The sequence below is a fragment of the Plecotus auritus genome, assembly GCF_963455305.1.
Source record: "Plecotus auritus genome assembly, chromosome: 6".
In the NCBI taxonomy this organism is placed as follows: domain Eukaryota; kingdom Metazoa; phylum Chordata; class Mammalia; order Chiroptera; family Vespertilionidae; genus Plecotus; species Plecotus auritus.
In genome coordinates this window covers 85,043,517-85,071,155 of record NC_137773.1, presented here as the reverse complement: position 1 = coordinate 85,071,155, position 27,639 = coordinate 85,043,517, and the positions used below count along the sequence as shown (strand labels likewise).

At 52.2% G+C, this 27,639-nt stretch overlaps 1 protein-coding gene across 3 annotated transcripts in view; it reads left to right on the top strand.

Moving 5' to 3' along the window:
* SH3GL1 (SH3 domain containing GRB2 like 1, endophilin A2) overlaps positions 1 to 27,419 on the top strand; it is a 56,324-nt gene extending 28,905 nt beyond the window's left edge. Inside the window, exons 2-11 of one of the 3 annotated variants that reach the window (XM_080674884.1) lie at positions 22,031 to 22,099; positions 22,422 to 22,494; positions 23,377 to 23,520; positions 23,958 to 24,091; positions 24,277 to 24,435; positions 24,739 to 24,842; positions 25,357 to 25,472; positions 25,641 to 25,697; positions 26,106 to 26,223; positions 27,238 to 27,419. In XM_080674884.1, the coding sequence (XP_080531010.1) occupies positions 22,031 to 22,099; positions 22,422 to 22,494; positions 23,377 to 23,520; positions 23,958 to 24,091; positions 24,277 to 24,435; positions 24,739 to 24,842; positions 25,357 to 25,472; positions 25,641 to 25,697; positions 26,106 to 26,223; positions 27,238 to 27,259 (996 nt within the window). In that variant the 3' untranslated portion in view covers positions 27,260 to 27,419. Of the gene's footprint in view, positions 1 to 22,030; positions 22,100 to 22,421; positions 22,495 to 23,376; positions 23,521 to 23,957; positions 24,092 to 24,276; positions 24,436 to 24,738; positions 24,843 to 25,356; positions 25,473 to 25,640; positions 25,698 to 26,105; positions 26,452 to 27,237 lie in introns of those variants that run through there. The other 2 variants (XM_080674883.1, XM_080674885.1) reach the window with 2 other exon arrangements.
* Positions 27,420 to 27,639: the final 220 nt, after the last annotated feature.

The window sequence follows — 27,639 nt, the reverse complement described above, 5'->3', positions numbered from 1 at the left end:
GAGGGTTCTCTTGCTCTCCCCTCCGCTCCTTTACTTTGAATTTATATTAGTTCACACAAACACTCCATCCATGCTTTTGTTCCGGCCCTCCGGTCCAGTTTAAGAACCCATTGTGGCCCTCAAGTCAAAAAGTTTGCCCACCCCTGCTCTATCCACTGAGCCAAACCGGTTAGGGCAAGTCTTAATTCATTTTGAGTTTATTTTACATATGGTGTCAGAAGGTGGTCTAGTTTTATTTTTTTGCATTTATCTGATCAGTTTTCCTAACACCATTTATTGAAGAGACTGTCTTTACCCCATTATACAGGGTGGAACAAAAGTAGGTCTATAGTTGTGAGTATGCAAAAAAACAGAGTTTATTCTTATATTATTACTTATTAATTATTATATTATTTTCCATACAAACAATTGTAAACCTACTTTTGCCCAACCCAGTATATCCTTGGCTTCTTTGTCATTGAATAATTGATTGTGTAAGTGAGGGTTTTTTTCTGGGCTCTCCATTCTATTTCATTCATCTATGTGTGTGTTTTTATGCTAGTACCATACTGTTTTTGTTTGTTTGTTTGTTTGTTTTTTAATAAATCTTTATTCAGATTATTACAATTGTTTCTCCTTTTTCCCCCCATAGCTCCCCTCCACCCAGTTCCCACCCCACCTTCTGCCTTTACCTCCCCCGCACTGTCCTCATCCATAGGTGTATGATTTTTGTCCAGTCTCTTCCTGAATCCCCCCATACCCCTTTTCCCCTGAGAATTATCAGTCCACTCCCTTTCTATGCCCCTGATTCCATTATATTCACCAGATTATTCTGTTCCTCAGGTTTTTAATTCACTTGATTTTTAGGTTCACTTGTTGATAGATATGTATTTGTTGTTCATAATTTTTCTCTTTACTTTTTTCTTCTTCCTCTTCTTTAAGAATACCTTTCAGCATTTCATATAATACTGGTTTGGTGGTGATGAACTCCTTTAGCTTTTTCTTATCTGTGAAGCTCTTTATCTGCCCTTCAATTCTGAATGATAGCTTTGCTGGGTAGAGTAATCTTGGTTGTAGGTTCTTGCTATTCATCACTTTGAATATTTCTTGCCACTCCCGTCTGGCCTGCATAGTTTCTGTTGAGAAATCAGCTGACAATCGTATGGGTGCTCCCTTGTTGGTAATTAACTGTTTTTCTCTTGCTGGTTTTAAGATTCTCTCTTTGTCTTTTGCTCTTGGCATTTTAATTATGATGTGTCTTGGTGTGGTCCTCTTTGGATTCCTTTTGTTTGGGGTTCTGTGCGCTTCCTGGACTTGTAAGTCTATTTCTTTCACCATGTGGGGGAAGTTTTCGGTCATTATTTCTTCAAATAGGTTTTCAGTATCTTGCTTTCTCTCTTCTTCTGGCACCCCCATAATTCTGATGTTGGTACACTTGAAGTTGTCCCAGAGGCTTCTTACACTATCTTCAACTTTTTGGATTTTTTTTTCTTTTTGCTTTTTCGGTTGAGTGTTTTTTGCTTCTTTGTATTTCAATTCTTTGACTTGATTCTTGTGTTCCTCTAGTCCAGCCGTGGGCAAACTATGGCCCGCGGGCCGAATCCGGCCCATTCGGCTGTTCTATCCGGCCCGCGGAGCCGGAAGAGCGGAGGGTTCTCTTGCTCTCCCCTCCGCTCCTTCACCAGCAACAGTGTTAACATGGCAACGTCGGGAAACACGGCCGCAGCTCTTCTGAGTGGGCGGATTTATATCCGCCCATTCAGTAGAAGGAACAACCTCTCAATCTTCCAGAGGCTCCTTGTAATGCCCACGGACGCGTCCCCCGACATCACCCTGGGAATGCGTAGACACATTATCGTGGTGATGTAGGGAGACATGCCCCTGGAGAGCACAGTATCAGAGCATTAGCTAAAAAGGAGACCAACAACACTGTTCCCACTGAAGTTGATGTTTTAAAGACCAAAAACCTTTCAACCCAGTCTACATTGCCATCTACATCTACGTCCCGGGCATAATTTGGAAGTTGCACTAAAGAAAATGTTTAATTTACTGTTTACACATTTTGTTCTTTTCTATTTGTTTTAGTTTTAAATTATTTTATTATATTTAAGTTTAATTTGAAAGGCTTTTGTACCTTTCCTTTGTTAGGCAATTTTATTTTGCCTTTGCCATCTTCAATATAAGGTATGTTATTGTGCTATGATTCCTCCATTTTTTGAAGTTTCAAATTATAATAATTAGTGTTTACATTCTTCTTGTTAAAATGTTTGAAATGAATAAAACTATTGAAATTTAAAAAAAAAAAGACCGTACCCTTTTATGTAATGATGTTTACTTTGAATTTATATTAGTTCACACAAACATTCCATCCATGCTTTTGTTCCGGCCTTCCAGTCCAGTTTAAGAACCCATTGTGGCCCTCGAGTCAAAAAGTTTGCCCACCCCTGCTCTAGTCTGTTGTTGGGTCTCTGTATAATATTTTTTATTTCAGTTAGTGTATGTTTAATTTCTAGTTGGTCCTTTTTCATATCTTCGAGGGTCTCGTTATATTTATCGGCCTTTTCTAGGATATTCTTGAAAAGCCTTATAACCGTGGTTTTGAATTCTATATCCAGTCGTTTGTTTTTCTCCATTTCTTTCGTTGGCGATCTGTTTCTTTGACGCCGCATTTTCACTGCTTCCCTGAGTTGGTAGGGTAGATTTGTGTGCTAGGTTTCCTATATGGCCCAGTGGGTCGGCCTCCCCAGTTAACCGGAGGTGGACACTCTTGGGCACCCCTTTGTGGACTGTGTGTACAGCCTTGTTGTAGTTAAGTCTTGATTGTTGTTGGTATCACTGGGAGGAATTGACCTCCAGGCCAGTTGGCTGTGAGGATCAGCTGTGTCTACGCTGCGAGAAGTTCGGTGTTGGAGACAGCCTTATAGGATTAGACTTGCCAAATTGGAAAAGCCTCTGTGCTCAGCTTGGATGGGGTGGAGTCTCAGGGCAGAGCAGACAGTCTTGGCTTCCCGTCAGCTTTGCCCGTGCGCGCGCGCGCCTCCAGACCTCTGCCTTCCCCGGCTCCCGCGCCTCCGCCCAAGAGTCCAGATTCCCCTCCATAAGAGCGTGGGTCCCCAGGGGCTCGCCTGGAACTGGGGTTCAGTGCAGTCAGAACTGGGGTTCAGTGCAGTCAGGAGCTTCCAACTCCCTTCTGCTAGGGAAAGCCTGTGGCAACCTCCGCAGCTTTTGTGGACACTGGCGCGCGCGCCTCCAGACCCCTGCCCGCCGGGGCTCCCTTGGGTCTCCCCCGAGTCTCCGGGTGCCTTTCTCTCCAGCTGACAGTCCAGACTCCCCCTGTATGAGCCTGGGTCCGCGGGGTTTCGCCCGGAACTGGGGTTCAGTGCAGTCGGAACTGGGGTTCAGTGCTGTCGGGGGCTCCCTTCCCCCTCCCGCCAGAGAAAGTCAGCCAGGTTCTCAGCCGCCCTTCCTCTCTGTGCGCACAAAGACCCTTTGCCGTACCTCCAATTCTCTGTGAGCTTCTCTCTTTCCTTCTAGTTGTAGAATTTCCACTCAGCCAGCTTTCCGTGGTTCTGGATGGTGTCCGTTCTGTCTTTTAGTTGTAGTTTTGAAATTGTGCGAGGCAGCAGTTTAGGTGCCTACCTATGCCGCCATCTTGGTTTCTCCATACTGTTTTGTTTTGTTTTGTTTTTTAAATTTTTAAATATATTTTATTGTTTTTTTACAGAGAGGAAGGGAGAGCGATAGAGAGTTAGAAACATCGATGAGAGAGAAACATCCATCAGCTGCCTCCTGCACACCTCCTCCTGGGGATGTGCCTGCAACCAAGGTACATGCCCTTGACCGGAATCGAACCTGGGACCTTTCAGTCTGCAGGCCGACGCTCTATCCACTGAGCCAAACTGGTTAGGGCACCATACTGTTTTGATTGTTGTGGCTTTGTAGTATGGGTTGATATCAGTGAGCAGATACCTCCCACTTGTTTTTTTCTAAAAATTTCTTTGGCTATTTGGTGTCTTGTGGTTTCATTTAAATTTTAGGATTAGTTTTAATTCTGGAAGAGTGCCATTGGTAGTTTAATAGGGATTGTATTGAATCTGTAGCTTGCTTTAGGTAGTAAGGACATTTGAACAATGTTAATCCTTCCAATCCATGAACAGGTATATTCTTCCATTTATTGTACCTTTTAGGAAACTTGTGTTTTAAGTTTGTGGTAATTTGTTACAGCAGCCATAGAAAACTCATACTGATTCAATGCCTTGTCCTGCTAAAGGTTTTCAGCTCAACCTTTAAGGTTGTGTGTGCGTGTGTTATATTCTTCATTAGCTCTTGTCTCCAACTTAATGGCTGAAGTCAGCAAGAAAACAGGACCAGTTTTCTTTGACAAGTTGACTTAATGGGTACTATGCTAACAATGGGTCTGCAGCCGTCTTCAGTTAGATGTCCGACATCTGTTCCTAAGGCAGCCCTTAGCTATTCTGTCTTCTGTGTTTTTGCAGACCCCCGCATCCCCTTGTCTCTGTCTTTCCTCACGTCACATCTATTTTTCCTTCCCATGTCCAATTTAAGTCCATTCTTCAAACCCAAGTCCAGAGTCCTGGTCTTATGAATTCTCCCTAGTTCCATTCCTACAGAAGAAAGTGCTTCTCCCTGTAGGTTCCTTATCAGAGGTCCTTATATTATCACTTTTTTGTGCGCTTATGCTATTAATTTTTTCTCTTCCATATACCTGGCGCATATAAATAGTATTTGTTAAATGAATAAGAGCAACCTTCTCAATAGGGGACATCTGGTCATCTGACTTTGACCACAAATGTTCAGATTAAGGCAGGAGAGTGTCTCAACCACACACAGTGGCTAAGTGATTGAAAGAGAGCCAGTATGGTGACACAGGGTCCTATGACAAGTGCCCTGTAGGGATAAACCAGGGATGACTCACAGGGAGGTGACTGGGACGTTGGCTTTGAATTTAGAAGTAGGAAGGAGGAAAGGAAAGGAGGATGAGATTCAGGGTTTCCTGGCAGGCACTGGACTGGGGCCTCTGGATAACTGGCCTGCCCTGTTCTGTTCTCATCCCTGCTCCAGGAGCCCAGACACTGTCTGTCTATGCAGGGGTCCTCAAACTATGGCCCGTGGGCCACATGCGGCCCGCCAAGGACATTTATCCGGCCCGCCGGGTGCCGCTGCCTGTCCTGCTTGGCAGCCGACTCGTCCCAGGCCCGCAGTGCGCACAGGAATTTGTTCATAGTTTGTTTTTTTAAACTGTAGTCCGGCCCTCCAACGGTCTGAGGGACAGTGAACTGGCCCCCTGTTTAAAAAGTTTGAGGACCCCTGGGGATCAGTTCATCCATGGGAGCAGTAGCTGCCACAGATGCTGGGTGCCGGGAGGAGGCCCTTGGTGCTAAACCATCATCCTTGAGTAGAGAGGGATTTGATTATTCTTATGGCTCCTTGCTCAGGAAGTGGCCACACCAGACATGCATTACACTGAAGAGAAGCCAGACCTGGGGAGGAGGGCTGGGCAGCTTTTCTCGTACAAAAAGTAAAAATGAAAGATGAAAAGCCATCTCTGCTGAGGGGTACTGTTCAGCCATCTTGGCAAATATAGCAAAACCTTCTGACTTACAGTGGGGGGAACTCTCATACCCAGAGCGTAAGCACTGCTTTATGGAGGTGATGTGCACCATCTGGAAGGAGAGAGGGCAGGGTGTCCCAGGGCAGGCAGGGATCATGTTAGCGAGGACAAAGGACAGAAAGCCACCTAGGGTGATCAGGGATGGCCAGTAGGCCAGGTTGTTTGGAAAAGGAGGGGTGGCCTGGAGACTATTGCCCAGGTCAGGCATGGTAGCATTTTTACACCACGTGCTACTCTCCATGGAGTATGAGGAGATTTCCTACCATCCTTCCTTCAGACCAAGTCAATTTATCTCCTGGCACTTCATTACCTCCCCTTCTCCCAAATGGAGCTTCACAATTATGTATCATGGTCACCCATCAACAAATGTACTTGGTGCCATGAGTCGGTTAGACCCTGTTACTGATCTCTTTTGGTACATTGGAAGAGCGAGCAATCAGCCTGCTATTGACACATATCCCAATGTGTGGGGTGATGTGTGTGTAGAAGTACAGATCCCTCATAGGAGGCCCACCCAGGATGTTGTGTTTTCTCTTATTAAAGAAGAGTCTACATCAAACCTTTCACTCCAGAAACTCACACTCTTACTGCCCCTGTCATCCAGGCCACTTAGCAGACCTTGCTTCTGAATGTTGCCCATGTCCTGGACCCGCGTCAAGCTGCCTGCCCAAGACCCTCCTCGCCTCATTCCTGCCTTCTGAGAGCATCACACAGTCTAGGGCAGGCACCTATTTGTAGGGCAATTTGTGGTTCTTAAATCATGTTCACATCCAAGTCCCACAACACATCATTGTCATCACCCCGTTTCATAGTTGAGGAAACTGAGGCTCAGAGAGGTCCACATTTCTTGCTTAAAGTCACAGCCTGGTGGTTCCTGTGGTCCAAACCTCTCCATTCCCCTTCTCATCACCTGCATTGTCTTAGGACCTCAGGCACACCCTTGTCTTGGCTTGTTACTAACACACCTGAGAGAGAGCTTGTAGAGGGTGGGGTCTGCACCCAGGTACTTATTTATCTCAACAAACAGTGATTGCCTGAGCACCTACTGGACACCAGGCTCGTGCTGCTCTACTAACTCAGTTACTGTAGCCAGAGCTGCTGATGACAGCAAGTTAGTGTTTGCGGACAGTGTGTTTGGGGTGGGGAGGTGAGGCTGCCCCTAATGGAGTTGCTAGAATGAATCTGAGCTTCGGGAGGAGAAAGGGCCCCTGATAACTGCTCTTCTCTGTGGCCTGAGGTGGGTTCTGGGCACCTCAAAGTCTGGGTGCTCACCCATCACTGGGGCATGAGAGTTGGTGTCAGTGAGCATGTATGTGCAAGGTTTGAATGGGTGTCCTTCGAAAGAAAAGGCCCACCCACTCTCTTCGGTGCAGGGTGGATGGCAGCTGTGGGACAGAAACAGTTTGCCCTGGTGACCACCTGGAACTGCCCACCTGGCCCTGGCAGCTCCTTCCTCCTCGGTCCCATTGGTTTCCTCATCGGTGTGCTGAGGTTAGACAATGGATTCTGAGATTCCTTCCAGCTCCAAGTTTCCAAGATTGACTTTGCAGTTTAGAAAGGCAGGTGTCCCTGGACAAACAAGATGGGGTGCAGATGAAGATGTGGTCATGCAGGGTAACAGGATGCTGGCACCTAATACGTGGCCCAGGCTTACAGTGCTCCCATCACTAACCCATGGAAGGGGCTGGTCTGCAGTGCCAAGAGTCGTCCCAGGATTGTATCCTGCCCAGGTGCTGCTGGTAGCCACACCTGAAGAAACTGGTCTTGGTGACTGGGCCACCTGGCCATGAGTCACTTGTCAACTGAGCCTGTTGTCACCACCTTGGTGTGGCAGGTGAGCAGTGGAGCCAGATGAAAACACATTCCTTAGCGCGCACTCAGAACTTCTGCCCCAGGCTGCCTGGTGGAAGAGATCCAAGGCCACGCTCTGTCCTCCCTGGTGATCCATAGGGGACCTACATGTGTTCCCCCACACACACCTCCCTGCTCCAGCCTAGTGTGTGTTTTTGGACCATTTCACTTCGGCCTTCAAAGTCTGTTTGCCTGTCAGCCTTCTTTTCCTGTATCCTGTCCTCCCAAACCGCAGACCCTTTGCTTTCATGGGGATTTCTGTTGATAACAAACCAGCTTATTCCGGGAATGGGGTCCTCTGGATTTAAGCCAGCCTGGGCCTGGCTTGCTCAGATTTTTTGTCTTTGCCAATTTTCCTGAACCTTTGCTCTCTCCTGTGTGGGAGCCAGCTGTGGGCAGACCTTGGGCAGAGAGCAGGGATCTGGACAGGCAGCCTCCGACCAGAGAACCAGCTTAGCTTGAACTTCCTATAAAGGGAAATTGGGGATGGGAATTGGGCTTTCATCTAGCCACCTCCCTAGTCCACTGCCCTCCCAGAGCTCAGCTACTGCGGAGTGGTGGGATGAGATCAGACCCCCATGAAGTTGTATTAGCTAAGCGCTTCCTGAGTCTTAGATGCCATTATGAGCACAAGTATGGCAGTGACTGGATGCTGACTTCAAGTTGATAGTCCAGTGGAGGAAGAGGGCCATAAAGAGATGGGAATGAGCCGAAACCGGTTTGGCTCAGTGGATAGAGCATCAGCCTGGGGACTGAAAGGTCCCAGGTTCGATTCCAGTCAAGGGCATGTGCCTTGGTTGCGGGCACATCCTCAGTGGGAGGTGTGCAGGAGGCAGCTGATCGATGTTTCTGGCTCTCTATCCCTCTCCCTTCCTCTCTGTGAAATATCAATAAAATATATTAAAAAAAAAAAAAAAAAGAGATGGGAATGAGGTGATTGCCATTGTGGAACAGAAAACCAGGTCTGGCAAGCCTGGTCCAAGGTGAAGTCTGAAGGGGGCAGCGGCTTAAAAGAGGGTGTTCCATAGTGTGATGGGTGAGGTGGCTAGCACCCAGGTCACCCCTGCATGGGTAAGGAAGTGGGTGATGGAGAATCAGGAGAGCTTCCTGGAAGAGGTGGCTTCTCGTCAGTTAGACCTTTAAAAATGGAAGGGGTCTTAGAGGCAGGGTGGTGGCAACTATGTTCTAAGAGGCAGGGGCTCTGCACTTTTAGGTTGGTCAGTTGTTCAGCTTAGCTTGCTATTGTTGGGATACCCTTGGCTCCTGACTGAGAATTATGCTGGATATCTACAGCCTCTTATGCAGTAGGCTGTGGTCATGATGTTTAATGCAGAGGCTGTTCTGGTGCCTTCTGAAGGCTGGGCAGGTCTGTGCCTCACAGGATTTCCCAGCCCTATTTCCTGTCCCTTCCTAAAGAGTTGCTTTTGCATCAGCTTTGCCATTGATAAAAGATTAATTTGCAAAAACACCTTATCATTTCTGTGCATAAGCTTAACAGAATCACACTCTGCCAGCCAGGCCTTAGACCAGTGGCCAGCAGCTCCCCACAGTGAACCCAGCTTGCTATTAGTGGTATGGAGCTGGTGCCACCCTGCCAGGCAGGTCTCAGGGGGTGTATTGCCTCATTTGTTTGTGGGTTGGGTGTTTCTTTTTACAAATTTTCATCTGAAATTGATTTTCCCAGTTGTGTGACATGCAAGTGCTTCTGCTTCCTTCCTTGTGTGGAAACTTGGTGGTGTGTTTTTATTTTTAAACTAGAGGCCCAATGCACAAAATTTGTGCAAGAGTAGGCCTTCCTTCCCCCTGCTGCTGGCACTGGCTTCCCTCTGGCACCCTGGACCCAGGCTTCCCTAGCAGCCCTGGCTTCGTCTGGTCTAATTAGCATATTAATCTTTAATTATTATAGATATTTTTAGTGATTTCAGAGAGGAAGGGAGAGGGAGAGAGAGAGAGAGAGAGAGAGAAACATCAGTGATGAGAGAAAATCATTGATTGGCTGCCTCCTCACACCCTCCACTGGGGATTGAGCCCAAAACCTGGGCATGTGCCCTGACCGGGAATTGAACCGTGACTTCCTGGTTTATAGGTTGATGCTCAACCACTGAATCACACCAGCCAGGCTTAGTCGTGTCTTAATGAAAATCCCAGGACTGCCGATCATTAGGGTTGAACCTGGACCAGTGCTCTTATTCATAGACTAGAGGTCTGGTGCACGAAATTTGTGCACCTCGGGTGGCGGGGGGGGTCCCTCAGCCTGGCCTGTGCCCTCGCAGTCTGGGAGCCTTTGGGGGATGTCCGACTGCCACAGAGGCGGAAGAGGCTCCTGCCACCGCCACTGGGCTTGCCAGCCATGAGCCAGGCTTCTGGCTGAGCAGTGCAGCTCCTGCGTTGAGCGTCTGCCCCCTGGTGATCAGTGTGCATCATAGTGACCGGTCATTCAGCAGTTTGGTCAGTTTGCATATTAGCCTTTTATTATATAGAATAGGATGAGGAATTTAGGAGGGTCCCCAGAGGAGCCAGGACTAGGAGCCCTGGTGCCCTGACCCCAGCCATCGCCCACCACAGAACAGCAGGAGGGTGCTCAGGGCCTGGCCTCTGGCCAGACTAGCTTCAAGGGAAAACGCCGCCTTGGCCCCATGTGGACCAACACTCATTTAGCCTGCCCTCTCCTCCCACCATCCCCATGGAGGTCAGGTCAGGCCAGGGTGTGGGTTCCTTGTCACCTGTCTCTAGGGACTACTGAGCCACCTGTGGGAAGAGAGGGAGGCACTTCCCTCAAACAGGACTGAAGCCAAGGCACCTCACAACTGCCTGTGTGTGCCCAGCCCCACACTCCTCCTTTGTGGCCCCATGGTTACAGATCTCCTTCAGCCTTCAGGTCCTCCTGTGCTACTGCACCTCCGCTTTGTTAGCCATTTTTTTTGGGAGACGAGGAGAGGGCCACAAGTGATTGCTAGCATCTCAGTCTTAGGTAAAAATCCTCAGCACGACAGGGGCACTAGCTTGGATCTGGCCTGTTCCCAGGTGCCTGAAGGGGCTTATGCCCAGCCCACACTACCCTCTGATCCTGTCCAAGAGCACATCCTTTGTCGGGGGCAGAGGGACCAGCAAGAGTTGACCATTCGGGGTGATTTGAGTGGTATAGAACATTGGGCCAGCCAGTCTGTCAGATGGTATCCACCCCACCCATGCACAGTGCTGGGCAATGTGCTGGGTGCCTGCAGAGAGCAACATGGGGTGCCTCAGGAGCTTGCCATCAGCTACTGAGGACAAACATGGGATGCTTGGCACGCAGAATTAGAACTCAAGAGTGTTCTGAAAGGTGTGGGGAGCTGTAACAGAAAGTCATGCCCAAGCCAAGGCCTCTGAACGCACAAAGCAAGGATTAGCAGCACTGACGGGCAGGGTAAGAGGGGGAGCTGTCTAGTGATTGCGGCGCAAAAACGGGACAGTGGCCTAGAGAGGGCGGCAGGCCCCAACACATGGAGGGTTCTGGACAGGAGGCCATGGCAAGGTCTGGGAAGAGGGGAGACTAGCGAGGAGACTGCCCAGGGGTCTTGGGGAGTAAAATGATGCAAATCCAAGCCAGGGTGGGGGCAGAACTGGTTCAGGTAGGTGGAGAGGCTTCCAGGGGCTCACAGGGCCCCCAGGAAGGATGCTGGGGAGTTTAAAGCTGGTGACACAGTCTGACAGCAGCATGAGGAGTGGGCCCCGCACTGTGGAGGTCCGCGACTTTGCTATCGGCAAAGAAAAATTCTTCTTGGCCTGGAGCTGAAGGAGCAGCTCAGCTCTCGGTGTGAGGAGCCTGTGTACGGGTGCTGGGACCTGCAAGAGGCAGTACTTGCGCACTTCCCCTCCCCCCTCGTTATATCTCGAGGAGCTTGGTCATCTGGCTCGCTATTCCTTGACAGTCACTTTGTGATTGTCTTCCATCTGCCGTCGCCACTTCCTCTAAAGACAGTTCTTTCCAGTGTCCAGTTCCTGCTTTGCCACTAGTGCCTGTGTTGTGTCCAGCTCAGTATCTTGAATTAAGCCAGGATTTTTGAGAGAATTTTTCTTGCTTAAACCCACCCCCATCCCTCCCATTTTAACAGCATGTACCAGGCAGGAAAGCCACAGCTGAGGCTTCATGTTGACAGTCAGCTCACTGCCTTCCAGATAGCAAAGCATTTATCATCCCTTGCCAGCCTGGAGTCCTGTTCTCAAACTGGAGCCAGGCATGGCTGAGAGGTGTATGTGCTGGGAGGTGGGGAGCTTGAGTCACCCTGACATGTGATATAAATGGCCACCACAGTGGATGGCAGAAAACTACCTAGACTGAGAGAGCCCAGGTGAGGCCACGTCTGACCAACGCCCCTGTGCCAGGCTTCTCTGCACATCAACAACCAGCCCCACCCCACCCCTGGCTGGGAGGCGGGCAGCTGGCTTATCCCTGGGGGGGCCTGAGGGTTCTGCTTCTGAGCTGGTATCTCAGCTACCACCCCTAGGCCTGAGTGACGCTCCTTTTGGGAAAATGCTTTGGGCTTCAAAAGCCCACTCTCCTTCTGTCAGAAGTAGGTTCCTAACAAACCCGTGACACTCGGGGCATGGAGGTATGTCTCAGGGCCTGACCTGGTGGTCTCAGTGCCCAGTTTGGGGGTTCCACATGAAAAGTAACTTTAGAACTTTTTCCTGGTTGATCATTTCCATCACTCCTGTTCACAAAGCTGTTTTTTAAAAATATATTTAGCTTTGATCGCTGGGTGGAAAGGAAATGTGTGCCTAGAGCAGCCTTGGGCAAACTACGGCCAGCGGATCCGGCTGTTCTATCAGGTTCTCTTGCTCTCCCCTCCGCTCCTTTACTTTGAATTTATATTAGTTCACACAAACACTCCATCCATGCTTTTGTTCCGGCCCTCTGGTCCAGTTTAAGAACCCATTGTGGCCCTCGAGTCAAAAAGTTTGCCCACCCCTGGCCTAGAGGCATGCTTACCAGCAAATTGGAAATTTCAGAGTTCTCAGGATGCTGAGTAAGTTCTGACTTGTCAGAACATCTCCCTCCCGGGGCTTATCTAAGGGGTGGTGACTTTCTATGCCAGTCAGCTCACAAGTATTTGCTAAGGACTGTGTGCTGCATGAGGTCTCTTCCTGGCTGCCAGACCTCACTCTTCCTGCTCACCCATCTCCTTGGGTTGAGGGGTTGATTTCTACTCTCCGATTCCTCCCAGTTGGGCTATGAAGGTTCATTTGGGCACAAATAGTGTTTTGTGGCCTCTACATGTGTGGCACCTCTTCCTTCGCAGCCCAGCCCCACGCCTCATGGCCTTCACTCTCAAGAGCCATGTGGGAGCTCCAAGCTGCCTGGAATCAGAGTGCCGCCCCCATCAGCAAGCATTTCATAATTGAACCATTCACAAGGGCCTCAGCTTTGGGAAATCATTCTGAGTATCTTGGCTATACCAGGAGCCACTAAAAGTTTCCAGGCAGGGAGACACAGGAGGCTTGAGGGCAGCCAGTGCACTACACATATTACCCGCCCCCCCCAAGAAGCATGCTTGGCTCACCTTTCCAGAAAGAGTCTGGTTAGCCAAAGAGAGCACTATCTTGTGTCTCGGCCAATGTTTCCGAGTTGAGGGTCCAGGAGCACAAGCAGAGAAAGGAGATCGAGAAGGCCAGTAGCTTCATGTGTCATCCTGGCAACAGACCATCCGGGGCCCTGCCCATGTTGTGGACTCTCAAGTCACGAGACTGTAATGGAAACCAGATAGGATGCTCAGAGGTATTTGGCACACGTGTCTTAAAAGGCCAGAAGGGACGGAAGTCACAGTTGGATTTAGAGGCGAACGGGTTCTCCCTCCCTCCCTTCCCATCCCTTTGCCAGCATCACAACTCAGGAATTTTTCAGCCCTGCCCAAGATCATCATAGTCGCCTCTTGGGGCCTTCCAAGTCCAGCACTGTGCACATGGGGTTGGCCCTTAGAGGCCCCACACACTTCCGCCCAGGCCCTGCCTAGTCCCTAGGCTTCACCCCATTCCATCTTTGACCAGTTTTCCAGTTTGGGATTCAGCACATGATGGACCATCCAGTCTGGCAGGTCTGGGCACAGCTTCCAGCTCCTCCACTTAAGAGCTTCAGGGACTTTAAATTCTTCCATCTCTCATCCCTCAGTTGCCTCGTCTGTAAAATGGGTGTGCTGGTCCTTACATCATCCTTGAGTAAACGTGACAATCAACAATGTCATGCAGGATTGTGACTATGTGGTGGACCAGGAATGGCGGCCCGTATGCCCCTGAACTCACACAGAACACCCCCTGCCAGCCAGCCAGGAGCATATCCCTCTGCCATCTTGGAGGGTTTACATCTCCTTGCAGTTCTCCTCATGTTTTTCTCTGACATTCTTGTCTCTCTTGCCAGAACCTTTCATACCCTTCTCCAGCTTCGGACACGGTTCATCTTGTTACATGGCAATTGGCTAGTGCTGCCCTGTTGACCTCACCCCCTCCTGAGAGCAGTCACTAACAAGCCAGAAGCGCTCACACCTGAGAGCTGAGACTCCCAGTGCCTCACTAGGGAGAGCCAGTCTCTGACCCATATGTGGTGTTGGCTCTTTAGAGGCCACACAGGAGGGTGGCTGGGCCTGGACCTTCAATGCTGTCTCACTCCCAGGCCACTGTCCCCAGGCCTATTGCTCTGGCTGCTGAAGGGGCTGCTCCATAGCCCGACATGGAAAGTGTCACCCTCATGCACTCACAGACAGGAGGGAGAAGTCAGCCAGGCAGAGACAGGAATGGAAGAAGCCTGCTCCTAGATTTGGTCAGGCCAGGAGAGAACAGCAGACCCATGTGTTTCCCGGTCGTGGAGTACTACTGTACATGGCCCCCCAGAGCATGATGTCTGGACAAGGTGTGAGGACACAGAGCAGAAATTGTGGAGCACCCATCCTGGACAACAAACCCTGAGCAGCCCTTCTCCCACCTCTTCCATGCCAACAAGAACAACAACAACAACAACAACTCCTCCTCCTCCTCCTCCTCCTCCTCCTCCTCCTCCTCCTCCTCCTAGTCCTCTTCCTCCTCCCCCCCCCCCATTCTCTCCCTCCTTCCCCCTCCCCCTCCCCCCTCTTTTCCCCTTAAACTCTTAATTCATCAAAGTGAATTGTCTGCCCAGGTCACAGAGCCTATACTGTATATCAGCCAGTTTATTTTCTGTGTGGTATTGATCAGGTTTTCTTGCTGAGATGACTCAATTATGAGGCCTGTGGTTGGCGCCACTGTTCATTTGGCAGGATTCAAATTGCTCCTCCAGCTGCCACCAAGTGGTCACCACCGATGTGCCTGTCCAGTGAGGAGCAGCCATCATCCAGCACCCCTGGGTAAAAGCTCCTCCTGCCTGTTTCCTGATTCACTCCTGCAGCAGCTACCCTGACGGGTCTTGGCATGCAGCATCTTCTCTGTTCCTTTTGTGGACTGTTCCACTGCACATTCTCTCTTGCGTGTCAGAGCCCTTGCTCCGCTCCAAAGACGGTCAAAGGTCTAGAATCCTGAAGAATGCCAGTCTTTGAAAGAACAGCCCCTTTCTCCAAGTGATTTTGTAAAAATATATATTTTATTGATCTTACAGAGAGGAAGGAAGAAGGATAGAGAGTTAGAAACATCGATGAGAGAGAAACATCGATCAGCTGCCTCCTGCACGCCCCCTACTGGGGATTGAGCCTGCAACCAAGGTACATGTCCTGGACCAGAATCGAACCCAGGACCCTTCACTCTGTGGGCTAACGCTCTATCCACTGAGCCAAACCAGTTATGGCCTCCAAGTGATTTTTATTATAAATGCCCATGGGCCCGCATGAGAACAGAAATCACGGAGATGCTCCCTAGCCAGTTTGGCTCAGTGGATAGAGCATGGCCTGCGGACTGTAGGGCTCCGGGTTCGATTCCAGTCAAGGGCATATGCCGGGTTGCAAGCTCGATTCCCGGGGGCCGGGGGGGTCATGCAAGAGGCATCCGATCAATGATTCTCTAATGTGTCTATCTCTCTTTCCCTCTCCTTTCCTCTCTGAAATCAATAAAAAAAATTTTTTAAAAATTTAAAAAATAAAAAGAAATCACATAGGTCAAGCATGTCGAACTCATGGCCCACAACGAATATTTTTGCAGCCCAGTCAATATAACAGTATGTAAGAAACATTTTAGTAAAAATTTCGTAACTTAATTTTTACAATATCATGTTATACATAATCTGTATACAGTAGGTCCTCTGGTTACGTCATAGATCCGTTCCTACGGCACGACATAACACGATTTTCACCGTAAGTCAGAACCCACCTACATAAGCACCTATGTCACTCACATGGAGCACATACACAGCAGTAATGAAGTGAAACAAACAAACAAAAAAATTAAAAAAAAGATAACAATTCCTGACCTTGTGGTAAATCCTATGTAATAAAGAGGTAATATGCAAATTAACCCTCATACCCTCACAAGATGGCTGCCTACAACCAGGCTGGCAGTGGGGTTAGTGAGGGACAACAAAATGACTGAACCGCAAGCTGTGTGGGGGCAACCAGACTGGCTGGGGGGTTGTGAGGGACAACCAGGCTGGCAGAGGGGGGCAGTTGGGGGCGACTAGGCTGGCAGGAGTGGGGGCAGTTAGGGGCGACCTAGTTGGCAGCAGGGGGCAGTTAGGGGCAACCAGGCCAGCAAGGGGGGCAGTTAGGAGCAATCAGGCTGGCACATAGAGGCAATGAGGGGCCATTAGGCTGGCAGGAGAGTGCAGTTAGGGGCACCCAGGCAGGCAGGCAGAGGAGCGATTAGGAACCAGTGGTCCAGGATTGTGAGAGGGATATCTGACTGGACATCCCCCGAGGGGTCCCGGATTGGAGAGGGTGCAGGCTGGGCTGAGGGGATCCCCGTGCACGAATTTCGTGCACCGGGCCTCTAGTAAATAATAAAAAATATAAAGCACATATGTACATATGTTGAAATGACGGAACATTTTTTATTTTATAAATAAATGAGAGATGGCGACGTAACCATGAAATGATGTACGTCGAGTCTGACGTAACCTGAGGACTGCCTGTATATAAAAAGTCAGTGTCGTGATGCCCAGGATGACCAAACGACCAGTCACCATGAGGTGCATTGAGCACCTCTTGGTCCCTCCCCTGCAGCCCACAGGCTCCGATCACAGCAAGGCAGGTGGGCGGGACAGTGAGCACTGCGACCAGCAGTGGGCAGGTGGGTGGGGCTGCGAGCAGCGGCGGACTACCACGTGCAATTTCGCGTGCTGGGCCTCTAGTTATTAATAACAAACTACAATGTTCAGTAGTGACTGATTACTATAATCATGTTGCGTTCATTTCCCTTACGCGCCTTACGTGCAGGCACACCATTTCTCTCCACTAATACTAGCAGCGAATATTTTACCAGCCGATTGCCACGTCATTAGTCTTAGACTGACTTGTTTGGTGTGTGCAACAGGAAATATTTCGCTTTCGGAGAACAAGAAAAATAGGTTTATTTGCGTTACGCTTATTAATTGTGCAGTTATTCAGTGCCTGGTAATATTCAAGAAAAAAGATTAATTTTTATTACAATGTTCTATTATTTTATACTAGAGGCCCGGTGCATGAAATTCGTGCATGGGGCGGGGGGGTGTCCCTCAGCCCAGCCTGCACCCTCTCCAATCTGGGACCCCTCTCACAATCCAGGACTGCTGGCTCCCAACTGCTCGCCTGCTTGCCTTCCTGATTGCCCCTAACCGCTTCTGCCTGCCAGCCTAATCACCCCCTAACCACTCCCCTGCCAGCCTGATTGATGCCTAACTACTCCCCTGCCAGCCTATTTGCCCCTAACTGCCCTTCCCTGCAGGCCCGGTCACCCCCAACTTCCCTCCTCTGCCAGCTGGGTCACCCCTAACTGCCCTCCCCAGCAGGCTTGATCGCCCCCAACTGCCCTCCCTTTCAGGCCTGGTCCCTCCCAACTGCCCTCCCTTGCAGGCCTGGTTCCTCCCAACTGCCTTCCCCTGCTGGCCATCTTGTGGTGGCCATCTTGTGTCCACATGGGGGCAGGATCTTTGACCACATGGGGGCAGCCATCTTGTGTGTTGGAGTGATGGTCAGTCTGCATATTACTCTTTTTATTAGATAGGATAGAGGCCTAGTGCATGGGTGGGGGCCAGCTGGTTTGCCCTGAAGGGTGTCCCGGATCGGTGGGGGTTCCCTTGGGGTGTGGGGCAGCCTAGGCGAGGGGCCTGTGGTGGTTTGCAGGCTGGCCACGTCCCCCGGCGACCCAAGCAGAGGCCCTGGTATCTGGGATTTATTTATCTTCTACAATTGAAACTTTGTAGCCTGGAGTGGAGCTAAGCCTTCTGCTCGCTCCATGGCGGCAGCCATTTCTGTTGGGATTTATGTATCTTCTATAATTGAAACTTTGTAGCCTTAAGCGGAGGCCAAAGCAGGCCAGGGCTGCAGAATCTTGGCTTCCTCCATCACTGCAGGCAACCCTAGCCTCCTGCTCTCTCTAGCTCCGTGGCTGCTGCCATTTCTGTTGGGATTTATTTATCTTCTATAATTGAAACTTTATAGCATTGATTGGAGGCCTGGGCCGGCAAGGGCAGGCGGAAAGCTTGTCTTCCTCCATTGCCAGGGAAACTCAAGCCTCCCTCCTGCTCTCTGTGGCTGCAGCCATCATGGTTGGGTTTATTTGCATATTCCCTCCTGATTGGCTGGTGGGCATGGCTTGTGGGTGTAGCGGAGGTATGGTCAATTTGCATATGCTCTTTTATTAGATAGGATTAACAATTACTCATTAATTTCAGCCCTTTGTATTCAGCATGTCTCTATTGAAATAAACCTTTGTTTCTATGAAAATAGAAGCTTTTGTTTTTTTTGCCACCCACATAAACTTAAGCCTTGTTTATTTGGCCCACGTTAGCCTTCAAGTTTGACATGCTTGGTGTAGGTGCTGTAGGGGGAGAAGGGGAGCGAGGTTGACTGTGGACAGCCTGAGGGAACTTCCTGCCATTCTGGAGCACTGATCTGAAGTTAGAGTGTTAGAGACAGGCGCAGGCAGGCGAATGCTCAGGGTGTCACAGAGCAGCACTGGCGGATGCTGCTCTAGGCCCTCTGTGGAGCACAATCACTGAGTGCTTGCCTGAGGCCCAAGCTGTGCCAGCACAGGAGGAATGCAGCCACCAACCTGGCAGGGGTGGCCTCTCCTCACGGGCTTACACTAGGCACTAGACAGACAAAAATCAACAGAGTTCCAGGAGGAACATGAAATGTGGCATGCAGGTAGCACCGGGCAGGTGGGGCACAGGGGAGCGCAGAGCCAGGGCTGCTGGGGTTGGGGTCTGAGAGATTGGGAGCCTATCTCCCAAAGACTGAAGAATCGTTCAGTGGGCAAGAGGTCACTGCCATGTCTGACCGAGTGGCAGCCTCTGCCACAGTGACTTCTCAGCCCTGGACCGCCCCAACCTCCCAGGGCTTCTGCAGAAGGCAGGCTCCACAGGGCCCATGCTGGCACTTGACCTGGGACAGATTCTTGGAGGACGTTCTGGCTTGGGATGGGCCCTGTGTTGGCACTGGCTTGGATTTTACAACAGCAGCCATTGTGGGGCTCGCTGCTAGTTGACCCAGGTTCTGACCTAGCCAGGTGGATCCCAGGAGGCATTGCTTTCCACACACCACTAAGGTCACAGCCACGCGAGAAAGGGGGCAGCAGTCATCCATCTGCCCTGGAATCCCCTGGAGGTGCCGTAGCCACGCAAGTCTCAAAACAGTGAGCTTATGAGGTTCCTGGCTTCTCATTAGGTGTGAGAGAAAAAGTGGGCTTCAGTCCTTAGCTTGCCAGGCCCCACCAAGCGCTGTGCCTGTTTCCTCTCTTGCAGTGTGGGAACTTGATCAGGTTGTAGAGAGTACTAATTGAGGGGTGAAAGAGGCAGACTCTGTTAATTTGGGACACAGACTCTACACGTGGATGGTATTTCCACAGCAACATACTATTGCTCTTGTTGGGCCCAAAGACATGTATAAACCTGAGCAGAACTGAAGTGTTGGTGTGGTGGCCTTCCCCATGCATGAGGCATCTCTGGGCACAGGCCCCTCTCCCCAGAGAGCGTCCTGACCCCTGAGCATCCTCAGGCAGCCCCTAGAAAAGGCTGTACCTTGCACCCAATGGTGGGTGCTTGTAACCCACACATGGCTCCCAGCTCTGCCTGTGGACCATTCAGGTCCCCTCTCTGCTGGGCCACGGTCCTGCTTCCTGGGGAGCCCCACACTCAGCACTGTACCCTTTCTTTGTTGCTGGGTTGGCATATGGCTTCTTTGGTTTTCACACTTTTCCTTTTTTTTAATAGATTACAGAAAGAGGGAGGGAGAGAAACATCAATGATGAGAGAGAATCATCCGTCGGCTGCCTCTTGCATGCCCCCTTTTGGGGAATCAAGCCCACAACCCAAGCATGTGCCCTGGCCTAGAATTGAACCATGACCACCTGGTTCACGGGTCTGTGCTCAACCACTGAGCCACACCAGCCTGGCCCACTTTTCCTTTTGACCTCTTGTCATCTTCTCATCCATTTGTACTGGTTCTAAAACTGAGACTTGGAGAGCTGGGACATGGGGGGCAATTCACCGCCACCTGAGGGATTTGAGCTGAGAGCTCCAAAATGGGGTGGGGTAGGGAGATAGGTAGCCTGGTAGTTCCTCCAAGGCCTCCCCAGTACCTGAGCACAAGGATGGCCAGGAAATCTAGCCCTGAGTGGGGGACAGAGGAGCTGTGCGGAGGGCTTGGGAAAGCTGAGTCCTGGATTCCCAGTAGAGTTGGGGAGGTGACACTCATGAGGGGCCTAGAAGAGGATGCAGGGGCTCCTCCCTCAGGGAGCCGCTCCCTTCAGTGCCCTGCACTGAGTGGGCCGTCTGGCCCCGGGGACCTCAGCCCGGAAGGTGTGGTTTTAAGCTTCAGCTCCCCTCTCAGTACACCAGAGGAGTGTCTCACGGTCAGACAGTCAACTCACTTCCCTCTCTGGCAACCACCGGATTTGAGAACGTCCTATTTTCCCGTAATCAAAAGAAGTGAAACTGTCCCATGAAATAAAGTGGAACACCCCAGAACACCTAGGGCAGACAGGGTCTTTCCTTATGAAGTCGTTAGCAGAAGCAGAAGCCCTTGCCTCTTCTATGAGGTTCCCTAGAGAATGTGCACCACAGAGGACAGCCTGCAGGTCCAAGTGGTGACAGTCCTGGGCCAGCCCCACACACCGGCCCTGCTTCCTTCTTGTCCTCCCCCTTCCTGTCCCCCCTCCCCCCTGTACTGATCTCCTTTCTCACCTGTGCCCAGTTTTCTTCTTAGACTCCCCTCTAACTCCTAGGGGGGTGGAGGGAAGCGGGATTGGGGAAGGATACGAACAGGCTAGGCCTGCCCTGGAGTTCTGCTCAGTCCCCATGGAGGGACAAGACAGGTGGGGAAAGTAATAGTGGTCAGAGGTGTAGGCAGTGTGGTTGCCCAGTGTTTACTGTTTGCCGAGCACACGCATGCAGCAGGCCACAGAAGTCGGCACATGGCCCCGTGAGTGCATATCTGTCACCCCATTTCACAAAGAGAGAAACAGAGGCCCAGTGAAGCCGATTATCCATGACCACATAGGTAGAAGGTGGCGGGCCTGTCCTTGCATGTCAGTGACCTGGCTGCTCTTGTGGACTGACAGCCGCTGGGTGTCCTCAGGAGCCCCGGGAAGGGTTTTCATGTGTGAGCAGAAACTGCTGCCAGCCATTAGGAAATGGAGTGAGTGTGTCTGTGTATGTGCCATGCGTGCATGAGTGTCTGATTTTTTTTTCATGGCTAGTCCTCACCGAGGATATTTTTTCAATTTTTAGAGAGAGTTGTGGGGGAGAGAAACATTGATGTAAGGGCGACACATCCATTGGTTGCCTTCCGCATGTGCCCCAACCAGGGCCAGGAATCGAACCTGTGTGACCCTTTGGTGCACAGGGCAATGCTCTAACCACTGCACAACATAGGCCAGGGCAAGTATCTGTGATTAAGCATGAGAAATTAAACATGTCACTCACTGCTGTTCGGGGTTGTGTGTGATTAAGCATGCCAGAGTGCTGTTCAAATGTGTGTGCATGCCCACACATGTGCATGAGAAATGACTTCCAGGCACTATAACATTTGGCCCAAGCAGGGCAAGTCTCTCCTTCCCTCTCAGCTCTTGTCAAACGTGACACTGCCCGTGTTCATTCAGCCATGGGACCTCCTCTCCACCATAGACCTGTTCGCCTCTCAGGAGCCTCTCCTCTCACCCACCCCCAGAGAATGCATTTTGGGGGTTTTGCCATACCCAGTGATCCCCGAGGTTCCTACTGAGAGAAGGAGCCCCCACCTTCATTGAAGGAGCGTGTGGATTGGAGCGTGTGCTCAGTCACCTGTCTTGCCATTGGCTGCTGTGTTCAGCATCTCTGGGAAGCTATCATGCACATCCTGACCCCATGCTCTACCACTGGCAGTGGATGTGGCATGGCTGGAAGGCATCCTGGGGCCTCCTCTTCTAAGACTCACTCTTTTACCTTCTTCTGTTCCCCAGTTGGTCAGCGAGAAGGTCGGAGGGGCTGAAGGGACCAAGCTTGATGATGACTTCAAAGAGATGGAGAAGGTAATGGGAAGAGTGGTGTGCCCTGCCTAATGTCTGGCACCATTTACCGAGTCCCTCACGAGGCCCAGCTCTGACATGTAGGGCGAGACTTATCAGGATGGACTAGAGGCATTAGGTGTCCCTTAGCCCTGGGCAGGCAACAGCGGGGACATGGTGTAATGAACAACAGGGAGGCCAGGCAGCCCTCACAGCAGCGTGTAGTTCTTATGTGGGCTCCGAGGCAGGCAGGGACTGGGGAGCATGGCAAGTGCTATCCAGGGACCCCTGGTTTGGCCTTGGGTGCCCCACTGGTTTTGAAACCACACATGTTGCCTCTTTACAGAAGGTGGATGTTACCAGCAAGGCTGTGGTAGAAGTGCTGGCCAGAACCATCGAATACCTGCAGCCCAACCCAGGTAGGGGCACCAGCTAGCTGCAAGTTCTTCCGGTTACCACAACATGAAGAAGGAACGTAAGGGATCACAAAACTGAAATGTCATGGGGTAGGTGGGTTTAGGCATGGCTGGTCCAGGTATCTAAAGGATGTCCTTGGGGTCATGCATTTCCTTTCTGCTTCATCTGGCAGTTCTCATTTTTGTGTCAATCCCAACCTTAAATCACCTTTGCAGCTAACGGTCCCAGCAGAAAAGAGCACCTCCCCCCACCCCAACCGATTCATTGGGTCAGTTTGAATTGGGTGTTCATTCTAGTTTGTCAGGCACCAGCCACATGCCCGCCTTTGGAGCATGACGTGGGGTCTCTTAGGATGGGGACCTTCCCTCAAGGAATATCCAAATGCTAGTTCCTGTAGCAGGAGGCGATGGATGTGGAACAGGTAGCAAACCCAGGCATCTCCATTCAAGGCCTATGCCAGGGACAGACCCAAGTGGGCAGAGGTAGGAGCATAGCTCCTCCCCCACCTCTGGAGGATATCCATGTCTGGGATGCCTGTACCTGCCCACTATCACTTCTCTAGTGTGCTATTCCATCACGCCATTGCGGGGAGGGTCCCAGTCAGAGCCCCCTGGGGGCTCCTGAAGAGCCGATCACCTCTCCTGCCCACTGCCCATGATCCTTTGTGGCCAAGAACGGAGTAGGGAAGGTCTGCTCAGGGGCCTCATAGCCTGGTTGTCAACAGGCATGGCAACCAAGTGCCTTGGGCCAAGCGAGTACTTGAGAAATACATGGGCCTTGGGGAAGAGTGGGAGCACCCAGGGCAGCAGCAGTGCTAGCTGAGCACAGGCCTGGTGGCTCCTGGAGAAACCACCCACATGCCCACCCGGCCCATTCTTTTCCAGCCTCACGGGCCAAGCTGACGATGCTCAACACGGTATCCAAGATCCGTGGGCAGGTGAAGAATCCTGGCTACCCGCAGTCGGAGGGCCTGCTGGGCGAGTGCATGATTCGTCACGGGAAGGAGCTGGGTGGCGAGTCCAACTTCGGTGAGGGCCACCATGACAGCCTCAGCAGGTTGCATGGGCAGGCGGCCAGGCTGAGGGAGGGAAGGCCAGAGCCTCCCCACACTGGTGAGCAGGAAGGCACTCCCCTCCCATAGCTCCAGAATCTTCTCTAGTGCTGGCTGGTCCCATGGGGGGAGGGAGAATCCCAGGACCACCTGCAGTGTTAAGGCTGAGGGAAGGCCTCCTGCTCACACCACAGCGCATTCAGGGCAAATCTGGTCCCTTCTGAGAGTGTGGAGGGGCAGGTTGCTTGGTACTTGTCATTACCAGCCCCAGGCCACTGGCTCAGGAACAGACGTGATGGTCTGTTGCTCTGATTTCTGATCATCCCTTGGCTGTGGGGTCATTTTAAAAGTTGGGGTATCTTGGCCCCACAGGCATCCTGTGATGGCTTCTTCCCCCACCCGCTACCCCCTCAGGTGACGCCCTGCTGGATGCAGGGGAGTCCATGAAGTGCCTGGCAGAGGTGAAGGACTCCTTGGACATAGAGGTTAAGCAGAACTTCATCGATCCTCTCCAGAACCTGTGCGACAAAGACCTGAAAGAGATCCAGGTATGCCTTGATGCCCTGTCCCTCATGCCCACCCCCATATAGCCCTCAGGGATCCCACATGTCTCTCTCACTCTGAGCTCTTCCCATCCTGGGCCCCTGCTCAGCTCACCTCTGTGCATACTTGCTGCGAGCAGGGCTGCAGGGCATTGGGGGGCCCTGCAATGTGACCCTCGCCCTGCCCCCAGCACCACTTGAAGAAGCTAGAGGGCCGCCGCCTGGACTTTGACTATAAGAAGAAGCGGCAGGGCAAGATCCCCGATGAGGAGCTGCGCCAGGCCCTGGAGAAGTTCGAAGAGTCCAAGGAGGTGGCTGAAACCAGCATGCACAACCTCCTGGAGACTGATGTACGTCCATGGGCCGGGGACTACCCTTGCTTGGGAAGTCCCTGAAACAAGTGCCAGCACCCAAGGGCTCAGTGCCGGTTTAGGAGGGAAGGAAATGAAGGGGGAACAAGGAGCAGCGGTGGGCAGCAACTGGCACCCTGAGGCTTTCGGTGTCTTTGGGCCCTTCACCCTTCTCCAGCTGCAGCTCAAAGGTCAGCCGGGCCCCAGTGCCTGGCGCAGTCTGGGAAGGCTCCTTGCAGGAAGTGGCCTGGAGATGGGAATTAGAGGACAGCCCCCTCTTCAGCTCTGGCTGGTTGCTTGCAGATTGAGCAGGTGAGCCAGCTCTCTGCCCTGGTGGATGCCCAGCTGGAATACCACCGGCAGGCCGTGCAGATCCTGGATGAGCTGGCCAGCAAGCTTAAGCGAAGGTGAGCCCCTTCCCTTCTGTGCTGGCCAGGAAAGGACTACTGGCTCTAGGGTCCCTGCTGTGGATTCCTGGGCTGGCAGCTGGCTTTTCATAATCTCTGGGCTGTGGGGATCCCGCAAGGGAGTAGGACCTCCTCGGGCTTGTCCTGTCCTGAAGGAGAGGGTTGGAGTGGAGGTGGGACAGGAGACAACCTGAGGGGGGATGGGATGCAGCTTACTCAGGGCAGACCCCAGGAACCCTTCCTCCACTGCCAGTCTCCTTGGTTGGCAGTGGTTCCCTGGTGGGGCCACTTGGCAACCTGAAAAATTCCCTAGTCTGGGGATCTGGCCCAGGGGGTCCCCCAGGATTCCCCTGTGTGTTGTGTCCATCTCACAGCCTCCCCAGGGTCCCACTGTCCATGTGGCAGCAGCAAAATCAGCTTGGGGGCGGAGGGGGAGGGTGTTGTTCTCTGGCCTTGACAGCCTCGCTCATGACACAGGCTCTGTGACTGCTCACACCTCCCCCTTCACTTGCAGGATGCGGGAAGCCTCTTCGCGCCCCAAACGTGAATATAAGCCCAAGCCCCGGGAGAGCTTTGACCTTGGAGAGCCTGAGCAGTCCAACGGGGGCTTCCCAGCCCCCAAGATCACAGGTAAGGTGTGGGAGGGGCCGTGCTTTCCCAGGGCCTCAGAGGCAGGCCTCTTGTGGGGCAGCCCCAGCCTGCTGCCCCATCCAAGCCCTTTGCAAAAGGGGACCCAGAGATGGGACCAGGCCCCACCTCAGCACTCTGAGCCCACCTGTGTGTTTTGTTTGCAAGCAGCTTCGTCATCTTTCCGATCTTCCGACAAGCCCATCCGGACCCCCAGCAGGAGCATGCGTGAGTGTGCCCCTGCCTCGGTTTATAACAGTGCCTTCCAGTCTGTCCTGGGAGCGTCTTTCTGACGCCCCTGATCGGTAGAAGTGCACACCTGTTGGGGTTTCCTCAGACCCTCAAGCAGGGAAGGAGCTGAGTTCTTGCCTCTGTGGCCTCAGCTTTCCAGTGGGAAACGGGCTGCTGTGAGCGTCCAGGGCACCCTGAGGGCGATGGGCTCTGGGCATCCTAATGCCACTGTGCGCCCCCAGGTCCTCCATCCTTCGTGTGTGTGTCACTGCTCCTTATTCCCAACAACCCTGGGGAGCCAGAGGAAGAGCGGCTCTCCTTAGGGGAAACTGAGGCACAGCGAGGCAGCAGGTGGGGTTTGAGCCGGACACCCAGACCTTACACTCATACCCTGCCCACCCGCAGCGCCCCTGGACCAGCCAAGCTGCAAGGCACTCTATGACTTTGAGCCCGAGAACGATGGGGAGCTGGGCTTCCATGAGGGCGACATCATCACACTGACCAACCAGATCGACGAGAACTGGTACGAGGGCATGCTCCATGGCCAGTCGGGCTTCTTCCCCCTCAGCTACGTGGAGGTGCTGGTGCCCCTGCCTCAGTGACAGCGTGGGCCTGCTCACCTCTCCGTCCAGATCGCCCGTATTCCACTCGGCCCGAAGCACAGCAAGGGTAGTGCTCCTCCCAGGGCCTCCCGAGGTATTCCCAGGGCACCAGGACTCGAGGCAGCAGGGCCAATCGGAGAGGCCAGGGGCCCTGTTTACACTAGTGCTCACCCATAGAGGTGGTGGGGGCTCCCCTCCCCACCCGCCCTGAGGGAGGCTAACACTAAGGTGCTCTTAGAAACACTAACTTCCTCCAGGACTGGTAACTCTGGGTGGGTCCCCTTCACTCAGATACACACATACCCTCTGTCCCCTCCACGCTGGGGCCTGGCCCACCCTGACCTGCCCTTATTGTGAGCAGACTGAAAGTCTGTGTGATGGGGTGGTCCAAGCAGGACCCCTGGCCCAGACTCACCACCCTGCTTTTAAATTCCCCCAAGACACTCCTTCTCAGGCCCCTGCATGCCCACAGATGCCACCTCCCTAGTAGGGCCTCACCCAGGGGCCCGGTCCCCTAAGGATAGGCCCTGACCTCAGTGCAGGGCTGAGCTCCACACATCCATGCCCACCCTACCCCTAACCAAGCACATGGACCATTTCTGGCACAAGCTGCCACCACCAGCTACACACACACACACACACACACACACACACCATACATGGGACCATGGGAGCCCCCAGCTTCCTCTCTGCTGAAGGTCAAGCACAAAGGCTTTGATGAGTGAATGTTGCCAGACCCCTGGCTGCTCGGGAGGGTCACAGGGCCTCCCCCATCCCAAGCTGGCTGCCATCCCCCTGTTGACAGTATCCCCAGCTGTCTCCTCCAGACCAAGGTAGGCAGCTGCCAGACCAGCAGGGCCCCAGCCCTGCATCTGCTTCGCCTCTTGCCTCATCTGAAATTGGCCTCAGGCCTGGTTCACATTCCCTTCCCCCAGTGACCCTGCACAGCCCCCATGACACCAGGCTCTGCTCGTCCCAAGGCCCCCCCACCATCGTGAGTGGGTGAGACACAGGCATCCGGACCCAGACAAGCAGCATGGCCTTGGTCAGTCTAGGGCAGATGGAAATGTAATCCTGACTTTTTTAAAAGAAGTATTAAACGTCTCTTTCTACAGTCTCTTGCCTGGTTGTGGTGTGGGGCAGGCCTTCTTTTCACCGGGACATCCACAGCCCTCCCAAGGGGTCTCTGGTCAGGACAGGGCCTACACAGCTGCCCACCTACCCTCTCGGAGTGGACACCGGCCCCATAGCAAGCTCAGGAAGGGACAGGGCTGGGGTTGGGTAAAGCACTGTCCACACACTCAGCTGCATGAATGCTCCACTGCCCAGACAGCAGC